At 50.5% G+C, this 27,881-nt stretch overlaps 1 protein-coding gene across 1 annotated transcript; it reads left to right on the plus strand.

The window, feature by feature from the left end:
- The first annotated feature begins 10,269 nt into the window (after positions 1 to 10,269).
- Positions 10,270 to 26,100, plus strand: LOC149867834 (uncharacterized). Its single transcript, XM_090037397.1, is given in 10 exon segments — positions 10,270 to 10,366; positions 11,047 to 11,199; positions 11,814 to 12,024; positions 13,091 to 13,180; positions 13,642 to 13,814; positions 14,312 to 14,438; positions 15,563 to 15,679; positions 18,266 to 18,450; positions 18,947 to 20,311; positions 20,313 to 26,100. Coding segments are annotated over 8 exon segments (2,325 nt in total). The 5' UTR covers positions 10,270 to 10,366; positions 11,047 to 11,199; positions 11,814 to 11,855; the 3' UTR covers positions 20,412 to 26,100.
- Positions 26,101 to 27,881: the final 1,781 nt, after the last annotated feature.

Raw genomic sequence — 27,881 nt, forward strand, 5'->3', positions numbered from 1 at the left:
CACATACAGATTAACGTGACACGCCTGACCTGGCCGGGTTGATCAGCATGGACAGGCTGACACCCTCATATGCCAAGAATCAGTTCATCAGAGCAACAATTACTACAGTCAGACACAAGCACACAGTTAAACAGAATACCTCTGAATCTGGCTGGGTGTCCAGATGACACCCTCATGGGCCAGCATTCAGTTCGTTAGGGCATCTCTGAGCCAAATTGGGTCAATCAGCCTGTACAAGCTGATCCCCTTATGTGTTTCAAACTCAGCCCGTCCCAATCTTTTAGCCTCTTGATGAGCAGACCCCCACAGTATTTCTGGGCTTCACCGGGATCTTTAGCTTAGGTAAAAGGAGTGTTGCTGCAGAGCAAGTGGGGAAGGAGAAGTAAAGAAGGCAAAATATACCCAGTTACCACCACTTTGACTATAAAAGGTATTTATTGCTAAGTAGATGAAATATATATTGACACTAGTAGTAATAGACATGCAAAGGAAAAACAAACACAAATCGTTACAGTATTACCCTGGTTTCACAAAGTATTTGGGGAAACTTAGCTCAAGCTTAACTAATACAGTTCAAGTTCAGAACTTTGTGCTTAGAGAGAAGAGAAGAGAGAGAGCAAGAGCTGGGATCTCACCAATCCACTTGGGTTGCAAAGCTGACAGGTTAAAGTTCTCAGCACGATCCTTGAAGGGAGATGATCTGCCTCCTTCAGCCTCTCCAGAAGAAAGCGGGTGGTGTCAGCACACACACTGCTGCTTCTTTTACAGATTTGTATACCCTCAGTTCAGCTTCTTTCAAGCATTCTCAATAGTGTAAATCAAATTGTCTTTTTTATTGACAAGGGGTTATCTGGTTGGAACGTCTCAGGAAACTGATTGATACTCAGGAAACACATACTTAGGAGCCAGCTTGACATTCCTATGAATAGCAGATATACTTGATGGGACATCGCCTGGTTGATGGGACATCGCCTGGTGTCTTCAGAAACAATAGATAGCTTGCAGCATCAGGGTTTTGGATTTTTACTTGCTGTGAACAAGCCTCAGCTTAGCATGACTTTTCCAGATCTTACTATAGTCTTTTAACAGACTTCAGGCAATTATTGGAGTTTTCATAACCTGTTGTGGAGAGGATTTCCACCAGTCATCTCGGGAAAAGTATGACAACACTTGTGGACAGAACTCCAACCGGGCTGGATGCTGTGATGAACCCTGTACCACCGTTCAAATATTGTCCATACCCCACTGACTCAGTCTATTGCCTCAGCATTCCCTAACCCAGCAACCAAGTTGTAGCCAATTAAGTTTACATAGGCCTCCCATAGTGGGACCAGGGAATGTACAGCCCGAGATGCCTATTAAACTTAGTTCTGCTTAGAGTTGTGGGGGGGTTGGGGAAGAGAAAAAGTCCTTTGTAAATCCAGATTAGAACTGGTCTGATAAATGATGAGCTGGGTGTGTGGGTTGATTAGCATTTGGAGCACAGATTCCCCATCATGCAGTGCTCCCCTGCTGTGCTGATCCCAGAATTCACTGCAGTCTCTGCTTCAGGCTTTCTTTTCTCATCTCTTATGTAAATGAATGGTCATCTGGTCTCATCTCAGATGCAAATGAGACCTAGGGCAGTTGTTTCACTTTTGCCATGCTTATCTGGAGGATTTTAGGTGTGTCTCTCACTGCATTTTAATCAGTTTCTGTTTGGGGGGGGGATTCTTTGTGAGTCAGACAGTCTGCGTCCTGTGTCAGGGTTCCCAAAGAACATGGAGCTGAGAGGTAACAAGGCTGAGAGGTGATTTGATAGCTACCTACAAGTACCTCTGGAGGGAACATCAAGAACTAGATCAACTCTTCAGGAGGGCATGTCAAGGGAGGATGAGGACCAATGGACATAAACTAATAGAGGGTAAATTCAGGGTTGATATAAGGAAAAACTTCTTCTCTGTAAGGGTCACCAGAATCTGGAACACACTCCCAGCAGAGGTGGTGCTGTCGTCCTCCTTGGATATGTTCAAGACAAGGCTCGACAGGCACCTTGCTGAGCTTATCTGAGCCCAATACATCCTGTCCATGGCAGGGGACTGGACTTGATGATCATACAGGTCCTGATGAGGAAAAGTACTGGAGCAAGCAAAATAAAGTTAGGCCATAATAAGGAGCATAAGTAAAGGCCAAATAACAAAGAGACCTTGAAGATTAGCTTATTGGGAGACAGCTGGAGAAAACGCGTTTAGTCTAGCAAGACTCCAGGGTGAGTTATTGTCAGACTGCCAAGAATGTATTAAGGGGGAGGCTGATTTGTGTCTTTTTCTCACAAGTATATAACAGAACCTGTGTCCTTTTTCTGTTGAGCATCAGCCGCCTCTTGCTGATCTCCCATGGCCATGTAAAATAAAGAGCGTCTGTTAGCCAAACGGTGTTGTGTGGATTTTGCAATATAGAAGTGAGGCCATTTCTTTTACCTTTAACCTCAATACACAGAAGCGGACACAGCACATACTAGATGGGTGAGAAGAGAAGTGCTGTGTAAAGGGTTACTGATAAGATATGAAACTAGCTGAATCCAGTCAACAGAGGAGCCTCGTCAACAGAGAAACCTTGAAAGCAGTACAAAAATTGTTTTCTTTCAAGCAGACTACTTGGCAAAAATATGTAAAACATGCAGTCGTGAGAGTTAAACTTCGATGTTCACGCGCACAATGTCACTTGATTGGATAGAATAGTAATTTAGTTAGTAGATGATTGAGTATTCTTACAAGCACAAGCTAATCATGAACTAATGCTGCCGTACTAACAAAGTATAAAATAGTATTATAACTAGTAGGCAGGGTGCCTCCTTGGAGGCACCTCGCTGCAGCGAATAAAGATTCTGTATCTGACTTTGAATACTTGCTCTGCATGATCATTGCCCCAGCCTAGAGCAAACTGCACATGGCTTTAAGAGTGTAATTCATAACAGCAGTGATCCTGTCATGATTTCCACATCAGTCCCTTCCAGTTCTGTGATTCTATGAGCAGTAGCACCCATGGGCTGAGGGTGGTTGGGAGGGGAAGAAGGAGGGGGCAGTGTTAACTGCCCTGCTGCAACTTCCCAGAACTGCCTGTGTGGCCAGCATGCCCAAATAGTTGACCACCCCTGGCTTACACCAACGTCCAGCATATACAGGAGACAATGGCAGCGCAGGCAGAGTAGAAGGGAAAATGGGAACTGAAACAGATGAACAGTGTAACTTGGGCGGTACTTCAAGAGGTACCCCCTCTACAATTGACGGGATCAGAGCAGGTGCAGAAGTGGGGGACGGAGAAGAGAGAAGAGCAGGGCTTAGAAGAGCTGAGGAGAGATGGTTAGCACGGTGATGCAGTAGCCCAGAAGAGCCCCTGAAGAATTCTATCAGTGGGGGGCTGTGGACAGCTCCAGTAGTTAGGCTTTCAGTGCACAGCACAGCGCACAGCACACAGCGTCTGGAACCTGGGAGCTGCATGAGGTGGCTGGGGTCTGCAACCTTTGGTGTGTAGCCAGAGACATGGTGCACAGGACAGTGCATGGAGCAGGATCTTTGGAGCCACTTGGGTGGCTCAGGCCCCCAACTCCAGTACTCGGTGCAGACAACACAGCCCAGGGGATCCGGGAGCAGACCGACCCCCAGGGCTGCACAAGGCTGTCCAGACCTTCAACCCCTAGCACAAGACAAAGTGCCCACTACACACAGCAGTGCATGTGGCCCTAAGCCAGGCTGGCAGCAGCAGAGATGGGCAACAGTAAAACCCAGCAGAGAACAGAGCTTGACCTGGAGAATGGGAGACAAACCTCCAGGACTGTGGAGTAGTAAGTTACCTTGGAGCGAGGGTCCCCACAGGGGAGGGACCCCCCAGGGCTGCGAAGGGGCACCATGCTGGGTGCTCCTGGGTGATAGTGGGGGGGTGCTTAGGAGTCTTTGGGGTCTCCTTCTCCTTTTATTTCCCCCACCTACTTTCCTGTAGTGGTACCTTAGGAGTGGGGCCCCTGCCCTGGAGGGCACCCAGGTAGTCTAATAGCTTGTTATATTTGTAGACTGTGCCTTATAGTTTATGTAAATAAGTTGAAGTAATAGTTTGTATATTTATAGAGTAGAGTTATAAGGTTGCCCAATCAATATTCTTTGTTCTGGGTTGTTCTATTGCTCATCTGTATTTTTTAATAATAATTTGGGGGAGGGTGTATACACACACACACACAGAGTACAGGGTTTATTGTTTTGTAAATCTGTACATGTATATATAATCTATGTCCTTACCCTTTGTGGAAAAAATCAAACTTCATGTTGTGATTGAATCAGAACTGACAGCCAGCTTTTCTTTATTTAGGGCTATACTGTGATCACAGGGAGAATTCCATACAGCAAGGGGAATCGCCCACTTGTCTGTTTCAAAGGATTTCTTGCACTCTCTAAGTTTACAAGCATATTTATACTTAAGACAGAGAAAGAGAAAAAAAATGACCTTGGACAGTAAATCACTGATCGTTAATACACACACAGACATACAGGCTGTTTACTTAAAGGAGTGTGAAACACTGTGCTTATAGAAATAGTTCTGTTTCTGGTTTCTCAGAAAGAAAAATAAACTTAACATCCGTACACATGGTAATATCAAGACAAAAACGAGGCATGCAGAATTCCTTATCTCACAACATTTAACTGAAATAAACAGTATCAGCTCTTCTGGTCTTTGTCTGTTTTTCTAGTCAAATAGGCCAGAAGCCGACTTAATTTACTCCTACACCTTTAATGTTTTTTTTATAATAATACATTTGTATATACTTAAGTAAATGATTGACTGGGCCTGACTCTATAGGGGACAGAGGTGGCCGCTGGGCTGTTGTGTCCCTCCACAGCACACTGCCCTGCCAATAATTCCCTCCATTGGAGCGGGGAGTACAAACCTGTGTACACCAAGGCTACATTTTTGTGACGAAGCTAATATCAGGCAGTGATTCTTGAGGAGCAATGTGAATAAGAAAGGGGATGAGGGCCTGGATCTGGAGGGTGTTCCCACATAGAAACTGGAATAAAGACAGAACCGCGAAAATAAAATAAAAGGAGCACCAGAGCAAAGAAGATTTGTAGAAACATGATGAAGTGTGAAATTCAAGATGTAGGTATGAGGGGTAAAGTTGTGTGTGGTATCAAATTCAACAAGAAATTTAAATTTGATACACTGAAGAAAGAAGAGTTATTAGAAGGATCAGAAGAGTGACATGGTCCATGTGACAGTTGAGTGAAATAATTAGTTACCTTATCTTTAAGCCAAATCTTGTTCACTTTACAGAACATTTTTGTTGACAACAATTTGGAGTTCTGCTTGAGTAAAGCAAGCATGATATGGCCCACTGTATCCAGTTGATTACATTTATTATATATCCAATGATCAAACATACATGGAAGCAATATGTAACCTTGTAATCGTGTAACAAATGTAGTATTGCAGTGACTATAATTGCTTTAATTGCTTATTTTATTATGAGTTTTTTTTATTTTGTTATTTCTCTTTTTATATAAAGAAAAGATTCAATCATTAAGATAAAGTTAATCTTGTTATGATTTACTTTTGTATAATCTGATCAGTAATTATTAGTGCTTGGAATTAACCATCTATTTTAAAGTTCTTATTGCCTAGCATAAATGTATTTGACATATTGGCCTCATAATTTTAGACATATTTGACTCACGACTTTAGAACTTAAATCTAATATAAGGTGTAGTAGGAAGCCACCTTTGTTTCTCCCCAAAATCTCTGTGCTGTGACAATGTGATTAAGATGGGCCCAGCAGAGGAGACACCCCTTTACCCTATCTCTTTAGGTAACCTGAGCTGGATACATTCCTATGGGAGGGGGGAAACCTGCTCCCTCTGCCTGTGATTGGTATCAGCCACTTGGGTGAGGGGCTTCTACCTGGTGGGCTAGAGTCTGCCAGGCAAATGGTGATATATTTCAAATTGGTTGGCCGACAGCCAACAGGTGCTGGCCTCCATTGGACCAGGTGAACGAGGTCACAGGGGCTATAAGTTAAGACCGCCCAGGAGGAGGGGGCAGCAGCCATGCAGGGACTCAGACATAGAGAGGAGATTTACCATCTGAAACTGGCTCTTTCCCCCGTAATTCATGAGCGAGGAACGGCCTGCCTCCAGAAGGGATCTCCAACAGCCTTAGGATGATGCTTGTGAGTAAGCTACTCAAGATCTGGTTAGATATCTAGCTGGCAGTAACTCAGATGTGATCAAAAGGCTACCTCAGCCAGACTGTTTTCCTCTATGGGATTTCTATGATATTGCTCTATCTTGTACCCTATTTTCACCCTACCCCTGGAATCAATAAAGTTCTCCTTTGTGACTGGTGTAGGAGACTTATTGAGGGGTGGGTCCATATTATGCCTAAGAGGCCCCTTAGGTCTGCGGACTAAGAGGGACTTTCCTTTTTGGCCCCCAACTTGGGGAAGTGCCCCAAGTGCCTGTACTGGGTCAAGTACCCATAGGACTATTAGGCCTGTGTTCCCCCAAGGACACAGGGCCGAGAGAGTCCCTTCTCAGGGTGGTGGCAGCATACATTACCCCAGGCTAGCGAGTGTGTTCCAGGAAGGGGGTCAGCCAGATGCAAGGCACCCCAGGGAGGCACTCGGAGCCGGGAAGGTGGTGGGGCACAGGGAGGTGGGTGGCTCAATGCAGGTGTGCCCCCTACTGGCCTACCACATAAGGAAAATGCTTGTGTAAGGGTTTTTGGTATGTCTGGTGTGTGTGAATATGTCTGGTTTATGTGGAAAGAGGGAACGAAAGAATGAATTATGGACATATAGGATAGCGACAGAAGAAGACAGGCCTCTTGCAGAAGGTGAACATAGTCTTCTGTGGTTTAATGGTGAAGGGCTGCAGTCATGTTGAGTCAGCAGTGAAGGATTACCAGACACTAAATCATGCTCCATCCTGATGGCTGAAGACTGCAAGCGACAAATCCTGAAGATAGTAGTGGATGATAGTGGATGGGTCATTTTCAACCTAGAGGGATGTGGGCAGTGGGGTCCCCCAGGGCTCGGTCCTCGGGCCCACACTGTTCAACATCTTCATCAGTGACTTGGACGAGGGGGTAAATAGCACCCTGTTCAAATTTGCTGGTGACACTAAGATGCGGGGGGATGTGGGCATGCTAGAAGGGAGGAATAGGCTGCAATCGGACCTAGACAGGCTACAGGGGTGGGCGGACAAGAATAGGATGCGATTCAACACTGACAAGTGCAAGGTGATGTACCTGGGGAGGAAGAACCAGCACCATACCTACAGGCTGGGGTACTCCCTTCTTGTCAGTGCAGAGGCAGAAAAGGATCTTGGAGTCATCATTGATGCCAAGATGAACATGGGCTGGCAGTGTGGGGATGCAGTCAGGAAGGCCAACTGCACCTTGTCATGCATCCACAGATGCATCTCAAGCAGGCCCAAAGAGGTGATCCTCCCCCTCTATGCGGCACTGGTCAGGCCGCAGCTGGAGTACTGCGTCTAGTTCTGGGCACTGCACTTCAGGAGGGATGTGGACAACATGGAGAGGGTCCAGAGGAGGGCACTCACATGATCAGGGGGCAGCAGGGCAGGCGTTACGAGGAGAGGTGACAGGACCTGAACCTGTTCAGCCTCCATAAGAGAAGGCTGAGGGGGGATCTAGTGGCCTGTTACAAACTAGTCAGAGGGGACCAGCAGGCATTGGGGGAGTCCCTGTTCCCCCGAGCACTACCAGGAGTGACTAGAAATAACTGTCACAAGCTGGCAGAGGGTAAATTCAGATTAGACATCAGGAGGCACGACTTCACAGTCAGGGCGGCTAGGATCTGGAACGAACTTCCAAGTGAAGTGGTGCTGGCTCCTACCCTGGGGGTCTTTAAGACAAGGCTTGACAATCACCTTGCTGGGATTGATTGACCCCAGTACTCTTCCCTGCCATGGTAGGAGGTCGGACCTGATGATTTGCTCAGGTCCCTTCCGACCCTACTAACTATGAAACTAAGATTGCAGACCACAAAGCCAGAAGATCATGACCTACCCATCTCAGCCTGCCAACAGGACAAGGATGGTCTTTGCATCTGACTCAGCCGAATCCATAGGCTGCTACGAACAGCTATTACTATAAAGAATGAACACAAAGACAAGGCTTTGGGTCTCTTCCACCTGCAAGAAGGAGTTTTGGGTGCGTCCAACAAGACCTGACTCCAACTCTCTTGGTCAGTTTGGCCAGCCACCAGACTAACCTTGAACAACTTTAAAACTTGGTAACACCTTAACCTTTGCAGGACTGTCTAACTTCTGTGTGTGTGTGTGTGCTTGTCTCTTTTGAAGGAATGGATGAATGAATGAATGAGTATGCATGGAAATGAGTGAAGCAAATAACCTTACTGTTCTTTATTCCTTTTATGTTTTACGTTCCAGTAAATGCGGCGTTGTGCCTTATCCCCTGATAAGATTCCAGCTTGTTTTTAATTCACACTGTACACCCTGTGCACACAACACAAGCTATTGAAGAAAGGATCATTTGGTCTGATGTGTTTGTACAAAACCTGCTACCACTGGGCTCTGCACTGATTGGTACTAACAATAAGTGAAAACCTGGCATCAATATAACAGTGATTTACCTGTACAAATGGAGCGCAGTCATGGCTCCACCCACCCTGTGGAGCACAGCCTGACAGCGGGAGGCTGAGGCTAGCCTCCCAGAGTGCAGCCCGGCCCAGCCCACCCCATCCCACACAGATCTGGGGGAACACATGGTGTGTGACACGCCTGCTCTCATGCCCTCCCGGACTGGCAGTGAAAGCCGCCAGAGGAGCCACCAAAAGAGGAGTTCCTGGACAAGTTGTCACTGCTTGTAGTCCTATGTGCAGGGGGACCCCAAGACACACCTAGAACTGGCAGTATCGGGGACCCCAATACAACCCCACCGCTGGGTTCGGGGGGAACCCCAAACCATCCCAGAGCCAGGTGCTAGGGGACCCTGAGACCCTCACTAGAGCCAGGTGCCTTGGGATCCCAAGACCCAAGCAGGGCTGGCAGCATTGAGGACCCAGAGATCCCCCTGGTCCCAAGTACAGGGGAGAGTCCCTGAAACCCCACCAGAGCCAGCAGCATTGGAGACCCTGAAACTCCCACCAGAACTGGGTGCTGGGGGACACCGAGACCCCCAAAAGCCAGCAACACTGGGGACCCCAAGACTGTCCCAGAGCTGAGTGCGGGTGGACTCGGGTGCCAGGGGACCCAGGTGCCAAGAATCCCCCAGTCCCATGTGCCGAGGGACCCTGAAACTCCACCAGAGCCAGCAGCACTGGAGACCCTGGAACTCCCACCAGACCCAGGTGCCAGGGGACCAAAGACCCAGGTGTCTTGGGACCCTGAGACTCCACCACAGCTGGCAGCATCAGGGACCCAAGACCGCTGGAGAGCTGGTGCAGGGGGACCCCGAGACCGCATTGGAGCCGGCAGCATCAAGGACCGCTGAGATCCCCCTAAACCCAGGTGCCGCCGGGACACTGAGACCCTTCTAGACCTGGGTGCCAAGGGACCCGAGTCCGCCCCAGAGCCAGGTGCTGAGGGACCCCTCACTCCCGACCCGCAGCCCGCCCCCCAAACCTGGGCCTGGGTCCTCGGAGGCAGGGCATTTGGACAGGCCAGGCAGCCCCTCAGAACCGGGGTCAAGGGTCGCTGAGTCATGGCCTTGGATATGGGGCTGGGGGTCATGTGGGGCAGGGGGATGGCTGGGTCGTGGGGGAGGGGGCGGTCTCTAGGCCAGGGAAGGGCATGGGTGGAAACAGGCTCGGGGGCTAACAGGCTCTTTGGGAAACTGAGGCATGGGGGCTGGGGAGTTAGGGGAAACTGAGGCACTGAGGCCCGGGGCAAAGCACACGGAGAGAAGCCGGAGAGGGGAGTGGGGGCCCAGAGGAAACTGAGGCAGAGCGCTGGAGGGCATCCGGCAGGAACTGAGGCGTGGGGGGATCCGGGCATGGCGGAAACTGAGGCACGGGGAGACCGAGGCGCAGGCGCTGCAGGGTCCTGGAGGGAAACGGGGGCTCAGGGCGTGGGGGCCACTCGAGACCCTGAGGCCCGGGAAACAGGCAGGGGCTGGGGGCGGCGAGGCCGGGGGCACCCTCAAACGAGCATCTCCCTCCCGCCCTGCGGCTCCTACCCGGCAGCTGCTGCCACCGAAGAGTTAACGCGCAGGCGTGACGCGCCGCTGCCGTGAGTGACGTCGGTGTGTGACGTGATGGGAGGAGCCACGAAAGCGACGGCTGCACGACCGGTGTTTGCAGTTCCCTGGAGCCCCCGTGGCGGAGGGAGGGGAGCGGAGCGGGGCCGGCACGGCGGTGAGGAGCTGCGGGTCGGGAGCGGGGGGCACCGGCAGGGCAGGGCAGGGGCTGCGGGTCGGGAGCGAGGGGCACCGGCAGAGCTGGGGGGCGGGGGCTGCGGGTCGGGAGCGAGGGGCACCGGCAGAGCTGGGGGGCGGGGGCTGCGGGTCGGGAGCGAGCGGCACCGGCAGGGCTGGGGCGGCAGGGGCTGCGAGTGGAGAGCGAGCAGATGCTGGGCAGGAGACTCCACTGGTGTCTGGGGCTTTTGGGAGAAGCTGAAGACACTTCCCAGGCCAACGCTGCCTGGCCGTGGCGCAGCCATGTGGCTGTGGGTTGGTGCTGGGGGCCCAGCGCAATGTGCAAGGAACTGTGGTGGGGCTCCGGGGGGTACCTGTGTCCCATGTGGGTGCTTTGGGGGCACTGGAAGCTCTTAAAGTACAGGGGCTCTGGGCCAAACTGGGTGCCAGATTGGTGCTGTAGGGCCTAGTGGAGGGCAGGGGCAGATGTGAGACTTGTGGTTGGGGGTTTCTGGAGGAAGCCCAGTCCCCGCAGCCTGTGTGGAGCAGGAGGGGAGCAAGGACGATCCTGAGGCTCTGCATGGGGACAGTCAGGGCTGGGCAGACCTCGGGGCTGCGGCAGGATCATGGTCCCGGGTCTCCCATCACATGGTGGCATCTGTGCTGTCTCCTTTCCCACAGAGCCCTGCAGGCCAGCTGCTGTGGGCAGGCACTGTGCCTGAGTGCAGGGGAGTGAGAGCCGGCGGGAGGAGGCGTCTCCTGGAGGAGACTGTGGCTGTGCTGGAGCTGGTGGCAGCTGTGGCCCTTCCTTTTGCAGCCTTGCTGCAGCCTGAGGTGATACTGGAGGAGCAGGATCCAGGGGGGCTCCAGGCAGGAGCTGAGCCTGGGATGGGGCAGGGGGCATCCCCAAGGTGGTCAGCACCACAGGCAATAAAGCAGCAGCTGCAGGAGGAGCTGGTCCAGCACCAGGAGATCTGGGGGCAGGAGGTGATACAGGCCATGCAGCCCCTTCTGAGGCCAAGATTTCCACAGAGACCCCCACAGCTACACCAGGGACGACCTCCCCACCCCAGAGACCTGATGCCAGAGCTTCTGGGGCCTTCGCTACCTGGAAGTCAGGGGGCTGTGGGAAGTTTGTAGCCACCTGTGGAAGCTCTGTCTGCTCTGGATGGAGCCCTAGGACTGCAGCAAGGAGCAGATCCTGGAGCTGGTGATGCTGGAGCAGTTTGTGGCCATCCTGCTGGGTGTGGGTGCACAGCATGGGGCTGTAGCATGACCAAGGGGTTCCAGCTGTGATAGGTGGAGGATGAGAAGCTCCAGTATGGGCCTAGGATTGAGGCATGTCTCCAGCTGAGAGCGTTTAACCCTGATCGTTCATACTGCCATCCCCATCTTCACCTGCTTTCCATTCCCACAGCTTTCCAGTGACATATTTATCTCATCCCCAGGTCACAGTGAGTGTGAAGGTTGAGGAGCTGTCCTCAGACAAGATGCAGCCTACTGGGGGACTGCAGGACCCTGGTGATTGCTGGCTGGAGCCGCCAAAGGCCCATCACACCAACAGGTCACTGGGGGAGGCAGGACAGAGGGAAACCCTGGCACCTGGGGACAAGCCACCTTGTGTCCCCAAAGAGGAGCCCCCACCCCACCAGGAGTCAGGTGAGGTACTGGATGTAGGCCTGTGCATGGGTCTGGGTGCCTGAGAAGCTGTTCTGCATGGGGATGGGTAGAGGCTTGAATGTCTGCCCCTGTCCGGGACAGATGTAGCCTCACCAGTGCTGAATAGAGGGAAGAATCACTACCCTCAATCTGCTGGCAGCGCTCCTAAAAATGCAGCCCAGGATGCCGTTAGCCTTCTTGGCAACCACGCCACTGGGTCCTATTCAGCTTCTTGTCCCCTGTCACCCCCAGGTCGTTTTCTGCAGAGCTGCTGCCCAGCCAGTCAGTCCCCAGCCTGTACCTGGTTCATGGGATTGTTCCCTCCTAAGTGCAGGACTTTGCTGAACCTCATGAGAGTTCTTTGGCCCAATTCTGCAATTTTTCTGGGTCGCACTGAATCCTAGCCCTATCCTCCAGCATATCTACTGCTCCCCCTAGCTTGGTGTCTCTACAAACTTGCTACGGGTGCACTCTGCCATCTTCCAGGTCACTGCTGAAGACTTTGAACAAAACCAACCCCTGGGCTGACCCCTGGCGCATTCCACTTGATACTGGCTGCCAGTTAGACATTACGCCATTGATTACTGCCCTCTGAGCCCAATGCTGCAGTCAGTTTTCTGTCCACCTTACAGTCCATTCATCCAGCCCCTACTTCCTTAGCTTGCCTGCGAAAATGCTGTGGGAGACCATATCAAAAGCCTTGTTAAAATCAAGGTACTACCACATCCCCCGGCCTCCCTGCATTCACAGAGCCAGTCACCTTATTGTAGAAAGCAATAAGGTTGAGCTTTAACATATCTTAAATTAAAACTATCTTTTAAATAGGTTTACTTTTTAAAATAAGCATCTTAAATAAAATACCATTAAATAAAAAAAAATCTTTTTTTTTTTTTAATCCACCCTGCTTGCTGTTCTAAGGATCAGTGCCTTACTCATCCCTTTCTCATGCCCCCATGAGCCCTTTGTGCCCAATAAGCGGCTGGTGCAGGTAACGGGGAAATGAGACTTCCCCAGTGGCCTCTGGCTGGTTCAAGTACAGCTAACCCAGCCCTCCGTCCTGCTACAGATTCCCCTGAAACTGAAGAGACCTGGGAGTTGTTGGCAGATAGAAGCCTGTCAGGCTGGTGCCCCAAACAAGACCCTTCCCAAGGAGCAGGTAAGGAGTGGTGGCTTTGCCCTTTCCAGCAGCAGGAGGCACCATCCATCTGTCTGCCAAAACATCTTGATGGAGTCAGTGCCCGAACAGAGTGGCTGTTCTTGTTTTCCTTGGAGAAGATTGACCTTGCATTTCCTCTCCCCCTGCCCTTAATGTGTGGATCTGATACAGTCCCTACATCCCTTGAGCTTCTTTCTCAGGTAGTGATATTGCTGCAGGCTCTGTTGTGGTGCTGTGATCACCACCCTGCATTGGGATAGTTATTGGGGCTCATCTTCAGCTTTGTGCTTGTGCAGATCTGTTAGCCAGACCTGTGGGACTTTGATTCTTCCTTCTCCCCACGCTTCCACACTCTGAAGCCTCTGGCTCCTCAGTCCCAGGCCCATACAGGAGACTAGCAGGCCTTTCCCCATGCTAATGGCATTAGGGCTAACGTGTGCACTTTCTTCCCTGCCCTGAAGGTGCTGGAACCCTGAGCAGAGCTGAGCAGCAGCCTCCTGAGGAGGGGCCTGTTAACCCGGAGCTGCAGAGGACTTCCCCAAGGAGACTGGAGGAGAGGAGCTCCAGGGCACCTGAGCCAGGCCAAGTGCAGATGTGGCAGAGCAAACCTCCAAAGCAGGGGGAGAGCTTGGAGGTGAGCTGGGCACTAGGTCGAGTTGGGTGTGGGAATAAAGCTGGGGCAGAACTCGGGAAGAGTCAGGGGTGGTGTAAACAATATGGGGTGCAGAGAGACCTGAAGAGCATCAAGTCTGTGGTGATGGAGGCTGCAAACACACCAAGCTGGCATTAGCAGGGGCTGCCTCCTAAGTGCAGATAGCCAGGGGGGTGCTGGCATGGGCCTTGTGAATGCATAGAGCCAGGGCTCCCTGCCCCTAAAAGTGCTGCCCAGGCTGCCTCAAAGGACCAAGCAAATAAAATGGGATGAGCTGGGGTAAGGCCAACACATGAACTCCTATGTCCACAGCTGCATCCACATCACATGTCAGCTGAAGACTGGGGAGAATATTGCACCTTTACCTGTCATGGCAAAGCCTGCAATTAGTTGTAATACAGAGTGATTCCAGATAGGGCTGTGGGGGCTGGAAGCAGCTGGAACAGGAGACACTGATGGTGTAACACTTGTGACTACAGCTCCAGAAGGTGTTTGAAGATGTGGCAGTGTATTTCACACAGATGGAATGGGAGCTGCTGGAAAATGAAGACAAGGTGCTTTACCAGGACCAGATGCTGAGAAATTTCCAAGCCCTCGTTTCCCTGGGTAAAGCTCTGCTTCTTGCTTCCCCATGGAGCTATGTGAACTTTGAAGTTTATTGTCTTCCTGTTTTTCAGCAGTATCATCCTCATGCACCTTTGGCTGGTGGCTTAAAGATGCTTCCTCCCCATTGCTTTGTCAGTGTCTCTTACATATATTGACAAATCCTCCTTCATTTGATCCAGCCACCTTCACTTGTGTCTTCTTGTAGCTGCTGGTGTTTCCATATCCAGCAGTTTCTTGATACCATGATCTCCCTTTGCCTTGTCAATATGCACAATGAATTGAAGATGATATGACTATCTATTCACTAACAGTTCTTCCTTGGGGAATATTTCTAATTTTCCCCTTCACTAGTGTGTCCTGTCCAAACACATTTAACAGTCCTAGCATGCTCAGTTCAGTAGTATCTAAATGACCCAGCACAGGTTAATGGAAGTTTTATTAGCCGTTTCTGCTACAACATGTGGATGATGCATTTCCGCAACTCTTCCTCTAGTGACAGGCGTACACGTGATGGTACCCCAGGTACCTATACTTCCAGGGGTCGCTGGAAGCTTCTGTCCACATTCCTTCCTGTGGGTATAGACCAGCAACTCTGGCCTTGCTGTATTTAGATTACGGCCTGTGCTCTCAAGCTCGCTCTGCCATTCTCCAAAGTTTTCTTGTTCTTCTCCTAAAATCCCTCTGCAGATCTTATCACAGTGATGGATGTCTGAAGTGCGCTAGGTGCAGGGCCTAGTGAAAACCATTTTTCATTTCCAGAGGATTTCTGATACAGGGACTTATTCTGGCTTTTGTGCAGGGTTTAGGTTACTTACCTTTTACCAAGTTAGCTTGCTTTTCTAGTACTTTCTTCCCCCTCAGCTTCCCCCAGAGGATTTCCTTAAGGAAGTTCTCAAATGTTTTCTGTTGGGGGGGCAAGAGTGCCCGAAAAGATGCAAGGGGGGGAAGAGTGCCCGAAAGCCCCCCTGGCTCACCAAAGACGTCCGGGAATGCCTGCTTGCCAAAAAGGCGGCGTACACCCGGTGGAAGGGGGGGTGCTATCTCCCAAGAGGAGTATAACTCCTCTGCTCGAGCCTGCATCCAGTACCCAGTCACAAACGCTCTTTAACCACTGTCCCAAACAGGACATCGAGGTCCCACACCCAACTTAATCCACCGCATCCAGCAAGGACAGGTGGAGCTCTGGGTCTGTGATGATGAGGATGGTGGGAAAATCTCAACGTCAAAGGACCTGCTACCAAGTGAGTTGTGGCTTTCCCCTCCGCCTGACTCCCCTCTCAGAAATGATCCATGTCCAGAGTGCCAGGGCAACCTGGAAACTGCTAACATGCCCTGTGTTACCATTCCAGGGTGCTGACCTCAAATACAGTATATTATACTGTAATGTGTCCAGGCAGGTGTTGTTCCCCCTCCCTGAAATGCAACGGTATGGAGACGAGCAATTTTTCCCTTCTTTCCCCCTCTAATTACAGCTTTTAGGGGACAGTCATGTTTGATGTCTTGATTTTTCAGCCCAGATCTGGTTTCCCTGGGATACCATGATCTTAAATTTGCATCTTCACTCAGTAATGTAAGAGTTCATTCCCCAGCCCAAGATAGCCATACCTCCCTAACACCCTCTCCAAGGACATGATGGGAAGGATGAGAGTCCCCCAACTGTTAGTTCAGACCTAGTTAAGGATTACCTGGAGGGCTTAGATGTGTCCAAATCGGCAAACCTGGATGACCTTCATCCACGGGTGCTGAGGGAATTGGCTGGTGTCATTGCGGAGCCATTGGCATAGCTGTTTGAGGACTCCTGGTGCTCGGGCCAAGTCCCTGAGGACTGGAAAAGGGCCAGTGTGGTCCCTATTTTCAAGAAGGGGAGGAAGGAAGAGCCTGGCAACTACAGGGCAGTCAGCCTCACTTCTATCCTGGGGAAGGTCTTTGAAAAAATTATCAAGGGCCACATTTGAGAGAGCCCTGCAGGGGAAGTGATGTTGAAGGGTAACCAGCATGGTTTCCTGTAAGGCCGATCCTGCCTGACTAACCTGGTCTCTTTCTATGACCAGGTAACAAAGAGCTTAGATGGGAAGGAGGAAGTCGATGTCATCTTCTTGGACTTCGAGAAGGCCTTTGACACAGTGTCCCACCCAATTCTGGTGGGCAAGCTGAGGGGTGTGGCATTGACGAATGCAGAGTCACATGGGTGGCAAGCTGGCTCCAGGGGTGCACCCAGAGGGTGGTGGTGGACGGGTCGATGTCGACCTGGGGGGGTGTGGGCAGCAGAGTCCCCCAGGGCTCGGTCCTTGGGCAGGTGCTGTTCAACATCTTCATTAGCGACCTGGACAAGGGTGTGGAGAGCACCCTTTTCAAGTTCGCTGATGACACCAAGCTGTGGGGTAAAGTGAATACACCGGCAGGCAGGGACTGCATCCAGGCAGACCTGGATAAGTTAAAGATGTGGGCAGATCTGAACAGGATGTGGTTCAACAAGGACAAGTGCAGGGTGCTGCACCTGGGGAGAGGGAACCAGCATTATGATTCTAGGTTAGGGGCTGACCCTCTCGGCAGCACAGAGGCAGAGAGGGATCTTGGAGTCAGGATTGACTCCAGGATGAATATGAGTCGCCAATACAATGAAGCAATAGGCAGAGCCAATCGCACCCTGTCCTGCATCAACAGGGGCATCACTAACAGGTCCAGAGAGGTCTTGCTCCCCCTCTATGCGGAGCTGGTCAGGCCACAGCTGGAGTCCTGTGTCCAGTTCTGGGCGCTGCACTTCAAGAAGGACATGGAGAACCTGGAGAGGGTCCAGAGGAGGGCCACTCGTATGGTTGAGGGCCTCTGTGGCCAGCCCTATGAGCAGAGGCTGAGGGACCTGAATCTCTTCAGTCTCTGCAAGAAGAGACTGAGCGGGGATCTTGTGGCTGCCTACAACTTTATCAGGGGCCACCAGCAGGGACTCGGGGAAAGTCTGTTCACCAGGGCCCCCCTTGGAGTCACCAGAAACAATGGCCACAAGCTGAGGGAGGATAGGTTTAGGTTAGATATTAGGAAGAAATACTTCACTGTAAGGGTGGCCAGAGCCTGGAATAGGCTTCCCAGAGAGGTGGTGCTCTCACCTTCCCTGGAGATCTTCAAGACGAGACTGGATAGGCACCTGGCTGGGGGTCTTATGACCTCTGCCACCCCCAGTGATCCTTCATGCCCATGGCAGGGGGTCGGACTAGATGATCTGTCTAGGTCCCTTCTGACTCATTGATTCTATGGGATTTGAAGTTCCCCATGGAAATAAAGATGAGATACAGAAGTTCTGTTTAACCATGCCTGTTGGACAAAAGAGAAGCTGGGGCTCTGCTTGGCTTCTGCTGGTCAGATTGACCTGTAACCCAGGTACTGTTTCATCATGGTCTCAGGTTGCATTAAATAGCTCCATCATGTGGGTGGGATTTAAAAGCTTTCAGGCTGTGACAGGAAGGTAATGCCCCATGTTTTGCACCAGAATTGCCCCCTTCCTGTTTTCTCTCTATGGCCGTGAGTGTCACAAAACCAAAGAGTGAGCACAGAGTCCAGGGTCATGCCAAGGCCTTACACCCGGTTCAGACTCCTGTGACATACAGACCAGCTTGGACTTGTCAGCAGAGCAAAGCTCCATGGGCTCATGCCATGCACCAGACCTGGCCTTAGAAGAAGGCAGGAAGCACAGCCCTGTTCCTTTCAAAAGAGAGAGCCACAGCTCCATACACAGGTCCAGGGGACACGTGCTCCCCATGCCTCCTTCAGGGTGTGCGCAGCCCCTTGCCAGCAGGGCAGGAACTAATCTGGAGTTTCTCTTCCCCATGCAGGAGGTGCCTGGTTCCTGAATGGAGCTGAGGAGGAGACTCCTGTGGAAGGGCCTGCAAATCTGGAGCCACCATGGACTTCCCCAAGGAGTTTGGGTGAGAGAGACTCCTTGAGACATGAGAAGGAGAAGTGGCCCAAGAGTCAGGGAAGACCCCAAAAGCAAATGAAGAATGTAGCAGTGAACCAGGTACTATCTCCAGTCGGGCGTGAGAGTGGTGAAGGGGCAGACCCCAGTAAGAGCCCTGGGTGTAGGGAAGAATGTGTGTAGATGAGAGACCTAAAGACCCACTTGAAAGAGGCACTCTATCCAAGCCAAGGCAGTGGGGAGGGTGTCAGAGGGAAGCAGAAGCTCACTGCCAAGCACAGGGGCAGAGCCCATCCCTGCTTCAAGGTCAGGAAAACCTTTAACTGCCCATCCCTCCTGGCTCTTCACAAGATAGGGCACACTTGGGAGAAGGTCCATGTATGCACCAAGTGGGGGAAGAGCTTCACTTGCCTCTAGACTCTGGTTGCTTACCCCCAGATCCATTCTGTAGAGCTCCGCCACTACTTCACCAAATGTGGGAAGAGCTTTGTGTGCCCCTCAGACCTGGACAAGCACCTACATGGGCACATGAGGGAAATGTCAGTACCACTGTGTAATGTGTGGTAAGACCATCACCCATTTTTCCTCCCTGTCTTAGCACCAACGCGTCCACCTGGGGAGGAAGACACACCGCTGCACTGAGTGCAGGAAGAATTTCATCAGCTGGCAAGACCTGTCCCAGCACCAGTGCATACAGAGCTGGGAGCAGCCACACCGTGGTACCAAGTGTGGGAAGAGCCTCAGGCAGCCCTCCAACCTGGCTCAGCACCAGCATATCCATACAGGGGAGAAGCCACATCAGAGCTTAGAGTGTGGGAAGAGTTTCGACTTGTCTTCCAACCTGACCAAACACCACAAAGACAAGAATCCACATTGGTGCTTCAAGTGTGAGAAGAGCCTTACCTGTGCCTCTCATCTGGCCCGGCACCAGCTTATCCACGCAGGGGAGAAACCATATCAGTGCTCGGAGTGTAGGAAGAGCTTCACCCGCTCCTCCCACCTTGCCCAGCACCAGCTCATCCACACAGGAAAGAAGCCACATCAGTGCCCAGAGTGTGGTAAGAGCTTCACTCAGTCCTTCAGCCTGGCTGAGCACCAGCGTATCCACACGGGAGAAAAGCCACATCAGTGTTTGGAGTGTGGGAAGGCCTTTAACCATTCCACAACACTGAGAAGACACCGGCTCATCCACACAGGAGAGAAGCCACATCAGTGCCCAGAGTGTGGGAAGAGTTTCACCCTACGCTCAGACTTGGCCAGGCACCAGCTTATCCACACGGGGGAGAAACCACATCAGTGCTTAGAGTGTGGGAAGAGTTTCACCCGATCCTCCCACCTTGTCCAGCACCAGCTCATCCACAGAGAAGAGAAGCCGCATCAGTGCCTGGAATGTGGTAAGAGCTTCACTCATTCTTTCAGCTTGACTAAGCACCAGCGTATCCACACAGGAGAGAAACCACATCAGTGCTTGGAGTGTGGGAAGACCTTCAACCATTCCACAACCCTGAGAAGACATCGGCTCATCCACACAGGAGAGAAGCCACATCAGTGCCCAGAGTGTGGGAAGAGTTTCACCCTGCGCTCAGACCTGGCCCAGCACCAGCTTATCCACACAGGGGAGAAACCATATCAGTGCTCAGAGTGTGGGAAGAGCTTCACCCGATCCTCCCACCTTTTCCAGCACCAGCGTATCCACAGAGAAGAGAAGCCACATCAGTGCCTGGAGTGTGGTAAGACCTTCACTCGCTCCTCCAACCTGGCTCAGCACCAGCATATCCATACAGGAGAGAAACCATATCAGTGCTTGGAGTGTGGGAAGAGTTTCACTCGCTCCTCCAGCCTGGCTCAGCATCAGCATATCCATACAGGAGAGAAACCACATAAGTGCTTGGAGTGTGGGAAGAGCTTCACTCGCTCCTCCAGCCTGGCTCAGCACCAGCGTATTCACACAGTGGAAAAGCCACATCAGCAAAGATCTGGGTTTTCCATTTCCCACGGGAAAAACGGAGAAAACCATGGGTTTCCCATGTTTAGCAGAGAAAACACAGATTTTTCCCTTTTAGCAAAGAAACCTGTGGATTTCCCCTTTTTGCAAAGAGCTCTTGCAGACTGACTTGAGTTCCAGCCTGCAAAAGCTGATTGCAAAAAGGGCAGGAAAGCCCCCAACCCTGCCCTTTTTGCAGGGGGAGCTGCCCCCCCACCCCAGGCCAGCTTCAAACCGCCTCCCTCCCAGAGTGCCCGAAGCTGGCTGGGGGCTGCGGGGGGTGTGTGTGTGTGGAACTGCAACCTCCCCACTTCTGGCTGGAGTGCCTGACCAGCTGTAAACCTCTGCTCCCTCAGCCCCCAGCCAGCTTTGGGCACTCCGGCTGGGAGTGGGGAGGCTGCAAACCCCCACTGCTCCTGGTTGGCTGCAAACCCCCCCGCCACTCCCAGCCAGCTGCAGACCTTCTGGCCAGAGTGCCCATCCAGTTGCCACGTGGAACACGAGCTGCACAAGTGTCCCGACCAGACTCAGCGTCTCCATGTGCAGCTTCCTTTAAGGGCCGATTAGCATAGCTCACAGTCCACATGCAGCGAGCCGGGCGGGCACTCCACATCTTCCCCCAACTCTTCCCTGCTTCCTTAGCCACCAGCCAGTTCCCCATGGGAGTATGTTGTGTCCACACCCCCACCCCACAAACACACATGGATATGCACATAAACATAAGGCCACATGCACATACAGATGCTTATACACGTACACAGATAGATGTGCACATGGGTATGCGTACCTGTACACCTGCATAGATGCATGCACACATGAAAGAGGGGCACGGGGGGCTGTACTGGGGGGGCCGTATTGGTGCCATACTGGCAAGATGGTTGTGTGGTGGCACCACGTACACAGTAGTGTATACCAGAAGTAGTGGGGAGTGGGGGTTGTGGGCTTATCCATAGTACCGGTGGAGTAGGTAGGGTAGGACCACGAGTGGGTGCCCATGCCTGGTGATGAGGACAGTGGCACAATGGGCAGTGGAAAGGCATCTCACAGCTTTCTGGGTTCCTGCTGTGCCCTGTACATAACATATACTACATTATGTAGGGTGTTTTGCCTAATGCCTTTGTAAAGGGGTAATGGCTGGTCATCACTGCTTGATAAGTGCCCTCAGCCACAAGCCAGTAGCTTTGGTTTTTCTTGCAGGCCCCAAGCTGGGTGTCACCAGTTTTGGGATTCATATTATGACGTGTCTCCCTGTATCACACCACCGAACATCACAAAAGATTTTCACCAAGCCTCTTCCCTTCTCCCTTTGTGGTCTTCAATAAAGATAGTTCAGCTTTTTCAAAGCTGTCTTGAAAAGACAGTTAAAAAGGCAACTATTATACAGGGCTGAACACAGTGTGTTATTGAAGATTTACTTATGTATGTGGTGTAATGCCCTTTAGGGGTTAATCAGCCAGCCCTGTCAAGTATGCAGTGCTGGGCTTCTGTTGCCCTGTCATGGTGCAGGCATTTCTGGTGTTAGAGCGTGGCAATTGGATTGCTATACTGATTTTGGTATTCCTTGGAGTCTGGAACTTAAGTGGATTTAAAGTGGAATTTAAGCTTTTACTTATATGGAAAAAAAACAGTACAGGACATTTTCCAAAGTGCTTTGTGGAACTTTATTACTATCAGAGTTTTCCAAAAAATTTCTAAAGCAGATAGCGAGAAAAGACAGATACATAGTGAAACTAACCTGGTTCACGCCCCCATCCCTGTCTTTAATGTTAGAGAGAGACAGAGGTGTACACTCTGCTTTGAGAAAATTGGAGTGGCAGCACATGAGGGAAAAACACACCACCACAAGTGGTAATGGAGCATGCTTTAGTCATGAGAACCGGCTGCCCCATGAGATGCCCCCCTTTGACCCTTCTCGGGGCTATTCAGTATCCCTTCATCCCTGAACCGTTTTGGGGCTCGCCTCTTGCAGCTAGAGGAGGCATGGCTCTTCTTTGGAAAAGAATGGAGAGTTGTATGGGGTGGCCTATTGTCAATCCTGCTTTCAGTACTTTTGCAATCATGAGACTCTGTTAGTAACTCCTGTCTTAACCTTTGATTCAGCTGCAAAATAAGATGAACCTTTATATTGAACTCGTGAAACATTCTACCATTTGATTTCTCATACTTTGCATAATCTGTAAATTGGCTTCCTCAGTCCTCTTTATGCCATTGAAGATATCCTTAATTTTGTATGTCATTTGGTCAGTGTACATAGATATGTCTTGAGACACTTCTGCCAGTAGCTGAAGAATATTTTCCTCTGCTGCTCTTTGATTTGATTTCATAGATTTCATAGACATCAGGGCTGGAAGGGACCTCGGGAGATCATCGAGTCCAGCCCCCTGCCCAAAGGGCAGGAAGTCAGCTGGGGTCATAGGATCCCAGCAAGATAAGCATCCAATTTACTCTTGAAGGTGTTCAATGTAGGTGCTTGAACCACCTCCGCTGGCAGACTGTTCCAGACCTTGGGGGCTCGGACAGCAAAGAAATTCTTCCTTATGTCCAGCCTGAAATGGTCTTTCAGGAGTTTGTGACCGTTCGACCTTGTCATCCCTTGGGGCGCTCTGGTGAACAGACGTTCCCCCAGATCCTGGTGGTCACCCCTGATAAACTTATAGGTGGCCACCAGATCACCCCTGAGCCTGCGCTTTTCCAGGCTAAAGAGTCCCATGGCTCTCAGCCTGTCATTGTAAGATCTGTTTTCCTGACCTCTTATCTTGCGCGTGGCTATCCTCTGGACTCTCTCAAGCTTCTCCACATCCTTTTTGAATTGTGGAGCCCAAAACTGGACGCAGTACTCCAGCTGCAGCCTCACCAAGGCCAAGTACAAGGGGAGAATGACGTCCCGGGATTTGCTCGAGAACCATCTATGGACGCAAGCCAGCGTTTTGGTCGCTTTACTAGCCGCAGCATCGCATTGGAGGCTCATGTTCATCTTGTGGTCAGTGATGACCCCCAAGTCTCTTTCTTCTGTAGTGCTTTCCAACGTAGCACTGCCGAGCCTATGAGGATGCTACAGGTTTTTCCTCCCAAGGTGGAGAACCTTGCATTTTTCGGTGTTAAACACCATGAGGTTCTCGTCTGCCCATTTGCTGAGCTTGTCCAGGTCAGCCTGGATCACCCGCCTATCTTCTGGCGTGGATGCTTTGCCCCAAAGTTTGGTGTCATCGGCAAACTTGGCCAGTCCACTCCTGACTCCAATGTCCACATCGTTAATGAAGATGTTGAACAGGATGGGTCCCAGGACAGAGCCTTGAGGGACCCCACTGGTCACAGGGCACCACGATGCGTGACTGCCATCAATTACAACCCTCTGGGTCCGACCACAGAGCCAGTTTCCCAGCCAGCGGATCGTGGTGAAGCCAAGGCCACAACTGGGCAGTTTGGCCAAGAGGTGATCATGGGATACCAGATCAAAGGCTTTTTTGAAGTCCAGATATATGACATCAATCTCTTCTCCCTCGTCCAGGTGATAGGTCACCTGGTCATAGAAGGAAATGAGATGGGTTTGTTGCGGGTAGGTCTTGTTTGACCAATGGTGGCTATCCCTTAGGATGTTAGCCTGGGCCAGTCCATCAAGGATGGCCTCCTTAATAAACTTTTCTAAGATCTTCCCCAGGATCGAAGTCAGGCTAATGGGCCTGTAGTTAGCCGGATCCACTCTCCTTCCTTTCCTGAAGATCGGCACCACGTTGGCCTTCTTCCAGTCTTCGGGGACTACACCAGAGCGCCAGGAGTTTTCAAAGATCCGTGCCAGGGGCTGGGCTATGACACTCGCCAGCTCCTTGAGTACCCTGGGGTGCAGATTGTCAGGGCCAGCTGACTTGAAGGTATCCAGCTTCTCAAGGTGTTTCTTCACGAGGTCAGCATTTATGGAGGGTAGGGGATCCCCAACACCCGGATCTCCCTGTCCCATAGCAGGCATGGGCGTCCCATGGGACTGATGAAAGACTGACGCAAAGTACCTATTTAATAGGTTAGCTTTTTCCTGGGCGTCAGTTGTCAGTTGCCCCATCTGGTTTAGCAGGTGTCCAATGTTGCCCTTGCTTTTCCTCCGGCTCCCCACATATCTGAAAAAGGACTTTTTGTTGTCTTTGATGCTTGAAGCTAGTTGGAGTTCAGTTGCAGCCTTGGCTTTCCTGGTTTGCTCCCTGCAGGACCGGATCAGCGCGGAGTAATCCTCCTTGGAAGTGAATCCCGTCCTCCATCCTTTGTAGGCTTTCCTTTTTAGCCCCAGGAGGTCCGCTAGGTCCCTGGAGAGCCAGGAGGGCTGCTGTGCCTTCTTGCTGCCTTTCCTCCGTGTTGGAATAGATTTAGCTTGTGCATTGATAATTGTGCCAACGTTGAGCATTAACAGGTGCTCTTGATGATCCTGGGGTTGCTGTGTACAGAGAAAAAGAAAGCTCTCATGAGGTCTTCAGCTACTTTTAAACATTTTGTTTTTAAAAAACAGTGAGTCATTGTTAAAATAACTCCACAAGAATTAGCAATGAAAGACCACTAGCTAGCACCCAACTATCTTATTAAGGCTGCACCCCAAAAGTATTCTGCCCAGTCTCAAGGCATCCAGTCCCTTACTTGCCTGTACCTGGTACCCCTCCACCTGGAAAAACACCGCCTGGGTAATGTGGGTGGTGTGCTACAATCTCTTTTTTAGGTGCAGAGCATAGAAGTTGAATATTCCATGTGCTTGAGGTTAACAGTGTTTTCATGCAAAGGCACGAGCAGGCTGCACCCATCCATGATGACTTGGGGAACTGAGAAGCCCTCTCTCCTGGAGAGACCATCCAAAACCATTTAAAATTGTTTGCTTGGGCAGCCCTGACATTCAGCTGAAAAGCAACACCGGGAAAGTCTGAATTCATAGCCCTGCATTCAAAAGAGATGTAAATTATTGGGACAAAACCCAAGGAATATGTAAGAGGTGGGGTGGATGCTGTATGGTTTCATAGTGTTCAAGCAGACAACAGGAAATTTCTCACAATAGACAGACAAGCATAGCCTACCTTTTGTTGGGGGAGGGGGTGTTTCACACATCAAATGTGAAATGCTTGAAGCTTAGGAAATATTAGGCATTATAATAGGAATGTGGTAACATTTCAGCTCTTTTAAACCAAAACTGGAAAGATGCAGTTGCAGGAAGCACATGATGCTTTGTGTAGTTATTGACATGTAAATGACACAAGTGGTTTCCTGGTAACATAGGACAATCTAACATGCAGGCTTTGAGCAATACGGAACACAACAGACCAAAATCCTTGCGTTTCCTGCTTGCTAAAGACAACGTCTTCCAAAAAGCCTGATGGATTAAGCAAAAAGCAGAAGTTAGTCTTGAAAGTTGTCAAACATTCACATTGCAAACATATGGTCCTACTGATGGGCTTTACCAGCTTGATGCACCAGTGGTCTTGTCTTTTAAAAGTCCTCCTGAACAGCCAACTTTGGATGTTTGCCTTAAAGAAAATGCTCTTAAGAGAACTGTGGAATCAGCTCTCACATTGCAACAGACAAAAAGCTTGGTTTCCAAAGACTATAGTGGCTTCCTGGACATACAGTAAGGGCAAGCCTCGTCAGGTATGGGCACACAAAAGCAGCTCGGACTGGTGGGAAAGAATAGTCATGTCAACATGGAATGACGACCAGTGGCTGGAAACACTAATGAGCAAAAAGATGTTCTTCCACATTGTTAGTTTGCTAAAACTGCACATTGTTACCAGATTTGCCTGCTACTTTGGGGTGTGCTCATTTATTAGGGCTAGGGTCTTGGTAATTCTATTAATGTGCTGCTTGTGTTACTTGTGTTTCTATTATGGAGCTGTATCGCTCCCTTCTGCAAGCCCCCACCCCCAATGGAGCTATCTTGCAGGACTCAGTTCAGTGGGGCTGGGTTCCTCCAGTCCCCAAATCAGTCATACACACAAACACACACACACAGATTAACGTGACACGCCTGACCTGGCCGGGTTGATCAGCATGGACAGGCTGACACCCTCATATGCCAAGAATCAGTTCATCAGAGCAACAATAACCACAGTCAGACACAAGCACACAGTTAAACAGAATACCTCTGAATCTGGCTGGGTGTCCAGATGACACCCTCATGGGCCAGCATTCAGTTCGTTAGGGCATGTCTGAGCCAAACTGGGTCAATCAGCCTGTACAAGCTGATCCCCTTATGTGTTTCAAACTCAGCACGTCCCAATCTGTTAGCCTCTTGATGAGCAGACCCCACAGTATTTCTGGGCTTCACAGGGATCTTTAGCTTAGGTAAAAGGGGCGTTGCTACAGAGCAAGTGGGGAAAGAGAAGTAAAGAAGGCAAAATATACCCAGTTACCACCAGTTTGACTATAAAAGGTATTTATTGCTAAGTAGATGAAATATATATTGACACTAGTAGTAACAGACATGCAAAGGAAAAACAAACAGTCACAGTATACCCTGGTTTCACTAAGTATTTGGGGAAACTTAGCTCAAGCTTAACTAATGCAGTTCAAGTTCAGAAATCTCTGCTTAGAGAGCAAGAAGAGAAAAGAGAGAGAGCTGGGAATCTCACCAGTCCAAAGCACTAGGGCTGCAAAGCTGACAGGTCAAAGTTCTCAGCATGATCCTTGAAGGGAGATGATCTTCCTCCTGCAGCCTCTCCAGAAGAAAGCGAGTGGTGTCAACACCCACACTGCTGCTTCTTTTACAGATTTTTCTACCCCCAGTTCAGCTTCTTTCAAGCATTCTCAATAGTGTAAATCAAATTGTCTTTTTTACTGACAAGGGGTTATCTGGGTGGAACATCTCAGGAACTTGATTGATACTCAGGAAACACCAACTTGGAGCCAGCTTGACATTCCTATGGATAGCAGATATACTTGGTGGGATATCTCCTGGTGTCTTCAGAAACAATAGATTGCAGCATCAGGGTTTTTGGATTTTTACTTGCTGTGAACAAGCCTCAGCTTAGCATAACTTTTCCAGATCTTACTATAGTCTTTTAACAGACTGAAGGCAATTATTGGAGCGTTCATAACCTGTTGTGGAGAGGACTTCTACCAGTCGTCTCGGGAAAAGTATGACAACACTTGTAGACAGGGCTCCCACGGTCTGGACGCTGTGATGAACCCTGTACCATTGCTCAAATGTTGCCCATAACCCCTCTGACTCAGTTATTGCCTCAGCATTCCCTAACCCGGCAACCGAGTTTTAGCCAATTAAGTTTACATAGGCCTCCCATAGTGGGACCGGGGAATGTACGGCCCGAGATGCCCAATAAACTTACTTTTCCTGGGGGGGGGAAGGAAAAGTCCTTTGTAAATCCAGATTAGAACTGGTCTGATAAATGCTGAGCTGGGTGTGGGGGTTGATTAGCATTTGGAACACAGCTTCCCTGTCATGCCATGCTTCCCTGTTTTGCTGATCCCAGAATTCACTGCAGTCTCTGCTTCAGGTTTTCTGTTCTCCAACTCTCATGTAAATGAATGGTCATCTGTTCCCATCTCAGATGCAAATGAGACCTAGGGC

This window comes from Crocodylus siamensis, chromosome 3, assembly GCF_052110815.1.
Source record: "Crocodylus siamensis isolate JL-2025a chromosome 3, ASM5211081v1, whole genome shotgun sequence".
NCBI classification, from domain to species: Eukaryota; Metazoa; Chordata; order Crocodylia; family Crocodylidae; genus Crocodylus; species Crocodylus siamensis.